This window comes from Sinocyclocheilus rhinocerous, unplaced genomic scaffold (assembly GCF_001515625.1).
Source record: "Sinocyclocheilus rhinocerous isolate Xijiao unplaced genomic scaffold, SAMN03320098_v1.1 scaffold552, whole genome shotgun sequence".
Lineage (NCBI taxonomy): Eukaryota > Metazoa > Chordata > Actinopteri > Cypriniformes > Cyprinidae > Sinocyclocheilus > Sinocyclocheilus rhinocerous.
Genome location: NW_015625574.1, coordinates 481,816 through 492,214, shown reverse-complemented (window position 1 = coordinate 492,214; position 10,399 = coordinate 481,816). Strand labels below are relative to the sequence as shown.

The window sequence follows — 10,399 nt, the reverse complement described above, 5'->3', positions numbered from 1 at the left end:
ATGTGTACTGTGTATATTTATTATGTATATATAAATACACACACATACAGTATATATTTTGAAAATATTTACGTTTATACATTTATATATTCATATTCTTATATTTTATATTATATATAAATATATTTAATCTATAAACAACATGTTTTTCTTAAATATATACATGCATGTGTTTGTATTTATATATGCATAATAAATATACACAGTATACACACATATATTATGTAAACAAAAACTTTTATTTCGGATGTTATTAATCACGATTAATCGTTTGACAGCACTAATAAATATATATATATATTCACACAAAATAAAATAATTACATTGAAACTGATATATTTAAATTTATTTATCAGGACATATTTATTTGATACTATCATATGTGAAACCCCTAATCTAGGTGATCCATGTGTCATCTTCTGTGACATTTCAGCATTGCTGCCGAGAGTGTAGGGAGTAGTGAACAGTGTGTAGGTTTCTGAGAATCAGTACACAAACTTTTTGTGTTAGAAAAAAGAGGAAATCAGAAAGCTGGAAGAGGTGAAGAGGTTAAAGATATGTGTGGGGTGTTTTGAAATAATCCAGGCCGAGAATTAAGAAAGGCAGAACATTTGTTTTTATAGTTCCAAGGTCCAAGTCTCTAATGTCTCTGAGACGTGTTTACTGCTGTTGACGCCACATAGACGTCTCATGAAGCAAATAAAAGGGATTTATCTTTCTATGACGCCATTTATTGGGATGAACTTGACCATTTGCTGTGCTTTACAGCTGCTTGATTTTGTGGCTTTATTTATAAAAACGAGCAGAATTTCTGTGCAATTCGTTTATAAACCCATTCTTATGTAAAAAGTGACAATTTACGTAAGCATGACTTTACAAACAATTTACACAGAAGTCTGTGGCCCTTGGAGTTTTGACAAACCATTTGCACATGGCAAAAACTCGCAAGCCAGCCTTTTAAATGTGGATGAACAAATTATCTGACCTGATGTTAAATGCATGAAACCATTCAATTAAAACCAGACATGATGGGAAACAATGCCTGTTTGTGCACAGAAACAGGGCAGGGATGTTCCCCATCCAAAAAAAAAATCAACTGTCAACAAAATCTCTCACCATTCACACGAACAATACCCACAGGCACTGAAACGCAGAACTATTATTTGATGAGAACAAAGGTTTCGTTAATCTCATAGAGTAAACTCCACTGGGATCCATTGAGCCAAAAACGTTATCTCTCTCTCTCTTTGTCAATGTCCCAGGCAACATGATAGCAGTGAAATAACAACTTCATCATAATGCAACAATGTGCATAAGTTCTAGTGCTGTGCTGGTGGAGGGTTTCAGGTTGCCTCTCGGGTGTTTGTACGGTGAGTCAGGCTGATGAGTCAGCTCAACACTGGGGGCTCACAATGACCCTTTTCCCATCATCACCTATGGAATTACAAATAGCTATGATTCAAGAGCCAGAAATTCCCACAGGTTCACAGGAGACATTCATGTCATGGAAAAGAAGACGTCAATTTCCAAACATCTCCTGCAAGTGTAAACCTCACTGTCACAATATCAGGGTGTTGTGGGTTGATTTCCGACAAACATCTTAAGTCCTTATGTATTAGGTTTATTCACAAATGAATCCACTTAATTGAAGAAAAAAAGATAAGGATAAACAAGCTACTTCACACGTATATTCTTAAATGACAGAATCAGATTTCTGTCTGAAAATCTATGCCTGTCTTTGTGTTTGAGTTTAATGGCCGTATCAGTGAGAACAAAGCTGATTTTCCAGCAGCAGCTGATGTAGCAGTGATCATCCATCCAGATATTGAAAAGAACAAAAATAATGGGGGAGCCCGAACAACAAGGGGCCACATGATCGACTGAACAGCGGCAGCTGATGCTTTATCACTAGTGGTGCAACGGATCACAAAATTCACGTTTCGGATCATATACGGATTTTGAGTCACGGATCGGATCATTTTTCGGATCAGAAAAAAAAAAAACTTTACTTTAAGTACTTCTATACCATAGCAAAAACTATTAGCTTAACTAATAAAGTTAGTAATAAAACAAGAACAATTACACAAATTACAAGTATAGATGAAAACAACAAATCACAGTTACAAATATCAGAATTTAGGTGCAGAAATAATAATAATTAAGTTTAACACAATAGTGCTCACTGCACAAGTTAAATACAGATTAATCTTTGTTAGAGCTGTGGAGTTATTTGATTAGCAGACAGAAACAGGTATGTATTGGCTGCTGTCGCTTTAAGACCAAATGCACGGCCCGCCTAATACACTGACACACATCCGGTTTCTTTCTCATCTGTTTACGTTCACTTAAGAAATAACCGACTGCGTTTAACTAGAATACTTGCCAAAGCGGGTATTTTAACATAACTTTGTGTGTATGTAAATAAAGGTATCACGCTGTGTCTGAATCGCGCCTCTCACTCTCTGCGTGTGCGCGCTTCGGTTCGGCAGCGGCTGAGCGCACAGAAAAAAGCATGCGAGTTAAATTGTAGATAAAACTACAATATTATCTATTCTAATATTTGCTTTGATTTCCTTTAGTAGTAATTAGACTATAACAAGAACAGAGAAATCTACTCCAGGTCTTTTGTTTATGATAAGAAACACACTGCGTTGCCATAACAAAAGAAAAGAAAGAACACTTTGCTCCGGTATTTGGGGGAATAAGTGATGATGATGTACAAATGATGTAGCACTTGAAATATTGAGTAAAAAAAGGTCCAAGAATCCAAACTGACCAAGACAAAGATGTAATTTTTGAGAGATGAGGTCAACTTCTCTAAAAATATTGCTGGTTAATTAATAGTCAATCTTTATCGGTTGCATCTGTGGCGCAGAAAATCATTTCAAATTGCCTCTCAGTTTGTCAAAATAAAAATCACTACAGTGAGGCAAACATAAATTGTTGTGCAATATACACTTCTGCTGTGAGTGTATAACTGTCAACAGTTTTTTTTTTTCAAAAACTGAACTGTGGTAACTAAAAATAAAGGCATGTTTTAAACCCAGAACATTCATTTAAAGATTCTGATAGAAACATCATAAATATGCAGTGCATGCAACCACACGCTCTAAAATAAAAAGGCTGAACAGATTTGTTAATATAGCATAATCAGTTTTCTAATATTTTGCACAAGAATTGAATCTTTACATATAGCAGGTCCAAATTCAGGGAAAAAAATTGAATTAGCACCTATTGTTTGCAGTTGAATGGAGAGGCCTGCTCTAGCATAGCTAACAGGGCAAGGAGCAGAAGTCCGACTACCTTTCACTGGGACGCTACGATACACGGCACCCCACTGGCTCCCAGCTGCCTCACCGCACATTCGCAACAATGCCCCATCAGCTGACGCTATTTTGTTAGCAGCAGATGCTCACGGACATACTGAACTGTCTAGAGAAGGTCTAACACGTGGCTAACAGATCAAAATAAACATAAATCACAATATATCAATCCTTTAAAATGTCAGTGACTGCTATGGATCTTCTAGAAGGGGAACAGAACAAGGTGAGACATGCAATGAATCTTAATTTTACCTTGAAGGTCTCCAGTTGTTGGTTAATGACTTCTGTTTCCAATCCGACAGACCCTTGGGACTCCTCTTGTTTTTCGGCACTGCTCAGTTTGTGGGTAAACTCTTGCGCCTTGACGTAGAACTCCTCCAGATGACTGAGGGTCTCCTCAACCTGTTCTCTTCTACCCGTGGCTCGGTCCATCAGCTTTCCACACTGCTTGCCCAGGGTTTCCAAGTCTCTCTTCAGACCCAGGAGATCTGGGGAGGCCTCTGACTCCAGCATCTTATTGCAACTGTCTCTGCCATTGGCCGTGTTGGTCATCAGATCCTGAAGTCTAGCAACAAAGTCTTTGATAGTGCTTTGCTGATCCCGTAAGGTGTCAAGACCCCTGCCTACTGGAGCCATACCATCGAACTCATCGTCCAGGTCTGTGAAGTTCGCAAACATTTCACGAATGCTGTTCTGGAATTGTCCAATGCCCTGGAGTTTGTTCTCCAAGGTGGAGCAGGCATCCTCTACCTTTTTAGTAATTGACATGTGGTCTTTTTCCAAGCTGTCTGCCTGAAGAAGAAGGTCTGTCACACCTTCCACCTCAGAGGCATCTACCACAAGACTTTTTGCCAGATTTTTGAGATGCTCAATCTGGTTGTGGACACCCTCTAAGCTGTTGTGCTGAGCCTTCATGTTGGTCAGGTTCTTGTTGCTGTAGGCCTGGACACCCAAGGCCGAATGAGAATCCAGCTGTTTCCTGGCAGCCTCCAGCTGCCCTTTGGCTTCCTTCTGTAAGTCGTTGAACTCTTTCAGCTTCTGTGAGATATTTTCTAACGATTCTCTTTTGAGCGTTAAATCTTCTGTCAGCTTATCCACTCTTTTACCAATGGTTGCCTTCTCCTCCCTAACCGAATCGCCATCTGAAGTGACTACCTCCAGGAGGCTGTCGGCAGCTGTGTTCGCCATCGCAACTTGCCCTCTGTGCTTGTCAACGTCTTTCTGGATGGCCTTCAACTGTGAGAGGGAGCCCTCGATCTCCACCGAGTTCGCGCTGAGCTTCACGTTCTTCTCCCTGTCTTCACACTCTTGCAACCATGAGCTCAGTTTCTCAGAATGTTCCTTGTACTTCAGTGCCCTCTGCAAGGCCCCCTGAAGCTTTTCTGCTTGCGCAGCATTACTTTTCTTTACATCGTCCCAGCTGGACTTTAGAGCAGAGAGCTGTCCCTGAAGGGCCACCTTTTCTGCCCCCTCCGTGCTCTGGAGGAGAGCTTCTCCCTCTTTAATGATGGTGTTATAAGGTTCTTCATGCTCACTAATGGCCTTTTGGACAGCACTGTTCTCCTTGAGACTCTGTTTTAACTTCTCTGCATTAGCAGAGACGGGCTGTGGCTTACACTGCTCCTGCAGAGTTTGATTCAGCCAGGCTTGGAAGTCCTTCGATGTCTGATGGAACTGCTGGGAGCTGGCGAAGGCTGAGTTGAGCTGCTCAATCCGCTTTCCTGGTGGACACAAGGTAAAATATAAGAATGTTAGATAAGAAGTCTCAACAGTTGTCACAATTATGTAATACTGTGTCCGAGCAGGGCATCACATAACAAGTCTCAAACGGCAAGCAATTTTTCTGCTTTGTCTGAAAGCAAAAATCACAACCAATTGGAACATGGCTGATGTTTGCTATAGAGCTACAGTATGTGCAGTTTGTGGGGACACTAAACACTATGCAACAGAAATAAAAACCAAGCATGTCTTGTCATGAGTTGCTTGTCATAGTTGGATAATATTTGACACTTGAGGCAAAGATGGAATCTGCTTGTTTTTGCCTTTTGCATTTTTAAAACTGATTTTGGGGGGATCAGTGGAATTGAATTAATCTTACTAAACTGTATTAAATTTAGATTGCTACTTGATAAATACTTGATAAATGAACACACAGGTCAGAGGATGCATATGACTTTATATAAAAAGGGGCATTCAAATTCTAAGGACATCTGAACAGCTTTCGGCAATGTGCAAATATAAAACCAAGATATTCTGTGATGTTGCAGAAAGAAGACAAGAGTATCTGAAGTAAACTACAATACCTGCTTTGTCCTCAAGTTGTCTAAATGGTTTAGTGATGCCCTCTAGCTGTTTTGTCAAGTCTGCTCTGAGATACTCTTCAGTCACCATGGCAGAGAGCTCAGAGCAGACACTTTCTGCCTCCTTCAGCCTCTTCTTCTCCTCTCGTAGCTGAGCCAGGATTGCATTAGTGGCTTCAATCTGCTTCTTGACTTCATCAGGTTGGGTGCTGAGGGCCTGCTGGTTATTAAGTTCAGTCTCCAGGCAAGTGGCACTTTTACTGAGGCTTTGCAAGAGCTCCTGGAATTGAGTGGTCTTACCGACAGCCTGCTCAATGAGAGCATGTCTCTGAGACAGCTGACCTGTCAGGGCCTGCCACTTCTGGGAAACAGATGCCAGCTGTTCTTTAACCTGCTCTACGGCAGGATCCTGCTGCTCTGACGCACTAGCGATGGCTGTGGCCGCCTCGGTCAACTTCTCATACTGAGGCTTGCGGCTGTCAAACTCCTTGAGGAGAATCTAATCAAAGAAACACCATATGACATTAAGTAATAGGCATTAAGGGATTACTAATCTTCAGTTGCATTAGAAATCTTTGTAACATAATAGGACAGTTCACTCAAAAAGGAAAATACTGTCATCATTCCAAACTGGTTTGGCTTTCTTCCATGAAACACAAAAGTGTTTAGCAGAATGTTTACACTGCTCTTTTCTGTACAAAAAAAAACATATAGGTTTCATTGTACCAAGGTCTATAAAGCTCTAAATACAACAAAAAAGCATTGTAAAACTTTAGTTTAGGGTCCAATTCTCATTATTAACAAGTTTACTAGCATATTGGCTCTTTATCAGCACTTATGAAGCACGTATTAATGCCTTGTTCTTCATGACCATATTCTACATCCCTTAATCCTACCCCATACCTAAACTTAACAACTACCTTGCTAACTTTTAATAAGCAGTAATTAGGAGTTAATTGAGGCAGAAGTCATAGCTAATAGTTAGTTAATGGCGAGAATCGGACCTTTAAAATAAAGTGTGACCAAAAGATACATATGTCCATATGACCAGTGTACTATATTCCAAGTCTTCTCAAGACAAAAAACTGGTCATATGAATTACTCTTATGGCACTTTCCTGTCTTTTTTTTAAGTTTGTCAGCCTCTGATTACATTTGTTGTTTAGAACAGAAAAAGCCCAGCAGGAACATTCTCCAAAACATGTTTTCTCTTCTCCGAAAGAAAGTCACATGGATTTGGAACAACATGATGATGAGAAAATGATGACGAATTTAATTTGTGGGTGAACTAGAGTTGGATAATATATGTTGTGGCGACAATATAAATTGTGTGTATATACATATACAGAGAGTTTGCTGTATTGTGTAATATGTAAATAACACAAGAACGTTTAATGCTATTGACTATTGTTAGAGAGATAATTAAACATGCATGAATGAGAAAAAGCTTGGGACATTCTTGATGTTTGAGAGTTATTAACCGCAAAAAGCCTTGAAAAACAAAAAGACAGAGAATTTCCCTCACTGCTCTTGACTGAATAACTTCAGCAGCTTTAACAATGATCAACGCACATTTAAGACAGAGAAGGCTATTCAGATTTTTTTTTTTTACATTTAACTATTTAATTTACTGTACCTGAAAAATTTATAGTTTATTTATTTATAGTTTATTTACAATTTATAGTTTATTTAATTTGTCTTTCTTTATTGTACTTTCCAATTGTTTGTAATATGCATCGCATTTTTAATAGCATTGATAAAATAACAAAGTTATATATATAGCTGTAATAAAATAAGAGTACACATTTTGTGAAAAACATTTGGCGTGAACTACTCGTTTAACCTCATATAGTCTCTGATATTTGATAATATATCAACCAGTACCTGGACTTGCTGCTTTTGTGTGTTAAGCATGTTTGGGTCCACAGACAGAGGCCCCAGGACGCCCATCATCAACTCCTTCTCCTGCAGCCACAGCGAGAGCTGCGGCTGGGTCGTCTGGAAGAGCTCCAGCATGCGAGACGACTCCTCCAGGTGCTGTTTACGGATCTCCATTGTGCCCTTGACCTCCTCCCATCCTGCATCTGTGTGTGGAGCATAACACACATCATTTTATCACTCCCAGCTTCACTTTAGCCGAGCACTGATTCAGAGCTTGAGCTTTCACAGGAGCTTCACTTCAGCTCACAGTTGGTGCAGAAGGTAAGTGTGTGAATCTGCACCTGGCCATGCACACAGATGAGCAGATAAAAGTAGATGATTGGTTTTGGATGTGATGCATGCATACCTATCTGTGCCAGCATGTGCTTCCACTTTTCTGCCTCGGCTGAATCAGGGTGTTCCTCGATTAAGCGGAGCAGATTCTCCCTGAGCTGCTGGAGCTGCACTTGCTTTTGTTTCATATTATCTTCAAAGACCTGCAAGACAGACATAATAATCAGCTATTTCAATGCTTATAGCTTAAAGAATCATCTTATGATGACATACTGTCAAGGTTTCCATGTACAATGTATGGGAAGGCCGACACAGAATTTGTGCATTTTTTTTTTTCTTTTTAGATTTTCTGTAGTTATCGTTGAGAAAAATCTGTGAAATTATGTGGAATAGCCTGAAATATGGGAATACATTCCCAGAACAACCTGGCAACCACCTTCAAATAATCTACAGTAATGCATTTAATGTACCTCTATCTGTGATTTTACTGCATCTTTCCCAGATGGATGGTTACTCGATGCTGCTGTCTTCTTTGTGTCTTCCATCCACTGACGTAAAGACTCAGCCTGATCATGGACGCCTTGAACTCTCTTCAACAAAGCGCTGAGCTCAGAGGACCTGGCCTTCAGGAGCTCCCCCAGATGTTCGTAATCGTTGTTAATGTAGGACATGTTCTGCTGTACCAGCATCAACTCTAATGGCAAATAAAGTATATGCTTATAGTTTTATACAAATAGGCAGAATAGCATACATTTTAACTGACCACAGTATTAGTAATTGGTCACAGGAAAAAAAAAAAAAGCATCACTAGTATGAACTTTCACCTTGGTTTGTCAGATAAGAATGGCTGCCTGGATCAGAACCGTTAATGACAGCTGATCCTAAAGAGAGAGAGAGAAAAAAGACATTCCATCTGTTTGCTTTTATGCTAGATGGAATTAATGAGTGATCATGTAGAACTGAGACAATCTTAAAATATTCTTGGGCAATACCTGAGTTGTGACGCATCTTGGCTTTGGCCGGTGATGTCAAAACACTGATTAGGCTACATAGAGCAGATCCTTTGCTATTTATATCCTGGACTGCAGGAGCTTTGGAAGTCCATTCGTCCAGTAAGCCCTGCAGACAACAGACCAGAAAATGTCATTTGAAAACTTTCAAATCTATATAGAGTTAAGAGACGTTTTGACATTTTGAGGAAATGGATGGAAAAAGATTTTAAAAATCCTTAATCTTTTCTTTGCTTTGAGTCTTTGCTTACTTTTTTGCTTACTTGTTTGCTACAATGATTCTATTTTGGAGTTCTTTCCCAGACAAACATTTCTTCTATCACAATTTCATAAAAAGTACTAAAATGCAATTTTTTTAACCGAATATGTTGTAATGCTATAAATAATGCTTTTGTTTGTCATTTTACAAAACAATTATTAAAAATGTTATATTATATATTGGTTATAATGGAAATGAGAAGTCTCTGTCTGGCCAACAGAAGGAGGGTTTGAACATAAGAAATGGCTTTCATTTAATAGTATGTTATTACAAAACCCGTTAGTATTTGAGAATTGCAATTTAAAGACAAAAATGTATTAAAAAGTAATAAATTATTTAAATACATTGATTATTAACTGACTGCTAACTAACTTCTTAGCAAGTCCACAGCTTACCTAGCTCATCCAAAAACGGGAAAAAATGTCCATCTCACATCATTACTATCACAAAATATATCAAAAGTTCATATTAGCTCACATTCCATTCAAGGACATGCGGTAATTGTGTCGACAAAAATTGACAAACAGATTTGAAGTAGTTTAAGTGCCCCTAACTGAATAAGCTATTCTATTCTAGCTATTTTCTTTTCATTTACATCATCGTTCTGTCCTGAAGGTTTTGTGGTCCCACAATAAGAGGTGAAAAGTTAAATCCATCACTCACATTGACCTTCTGCAGGTCTGTTCCCAGGCCCTGTTCACTGCAGTTGGGCTGAAGCACTGGCACTTGCTCTTTTGTCTCCTCCAGCCATTTCATTAACACCCCTGCGGCAGATTTGAACTCCTGCAGCTGCTTCTGGCAAGATGAAACCTCCTCTTTTCTGCAATACATTGGATACATATGCATATAGAGTTTTATTAAATAGTTTGACATCTGGCAAAAGCGTAACTAATATTTCTTGTAATACTGTTCCATTCCAGCACATGGTTTTAATTCTATAACAGTTCTAGCGTCACTTTATCCAATTAAATAACAGAGACATATGTCAGAGCCAAGAGAAGCATATAAAAAATAATGGGACACACTGGAATGAGACAATATGTGACCCTGGACCCCAAAACCAGTCATAAGGGTCAATTTCGAAATTGAGATTTATACATCAGCTGAAAGCTGAATAAATAAGATTTCCATTGATGTATGGTTTGTTAGGATAGGACAATATTTGGCCGAGATACAACTATTTGAAAATCTGGAATCTGAGGGTGCAAAAAAATCCAAATATTGAGAAAATCATCTTTAAAGTTTTCCAAATGAAGTTCTTAGCAATGCATATTACTAATCAAAAATAAAGTTT

The 10,399-nt window shown here is 38.7% G+C and overlaps 1 protein-coding gene across 1 annotated transcript in view; it reads right to left on the bottom strand.

The window, feature by feature from the left end:
- The window catches only part of dst (dystonin), a 159,104-nt gene that overhangs the window by 37,814 nt on the left and 110,891 nt on the right, over positions 1-10,399 (bottom strand). The window contains exons 46-53 of the mRNA XM_016566904.1: positions 9,769-9,925; positions 8,829-8,955; positions 8,661-8,717; positions 8,307-8,530; positions 7,910-8,039; positions 7,507-7,706; positions 5,627-6,122; positions 3,576-5,044 (exon numbers count right to left, since the gene is read on the bottom strand). Of these exons, the coding sequence (XP_016422390.1) occupies positions 3,576-5,044; positions 5,627-6,122; positions 7,507-7,706; positions 7,910-8,039; positions 8,307-8,530; positions 8,661-8,717; positions 8,829-8,955; positions 9,769-9,925 (2,860 nt within the window). The remainder of the gene's footprint in view (positions 1-3,575; positions 5,045-5,626; positions 6,123-7,506; positions 7,707-7,909; positions 8,040-8,306; positions 8,531-8,660; positions 8,718-8,828; positions 8,956-9,768; positions 9,926-10,399) is intronic.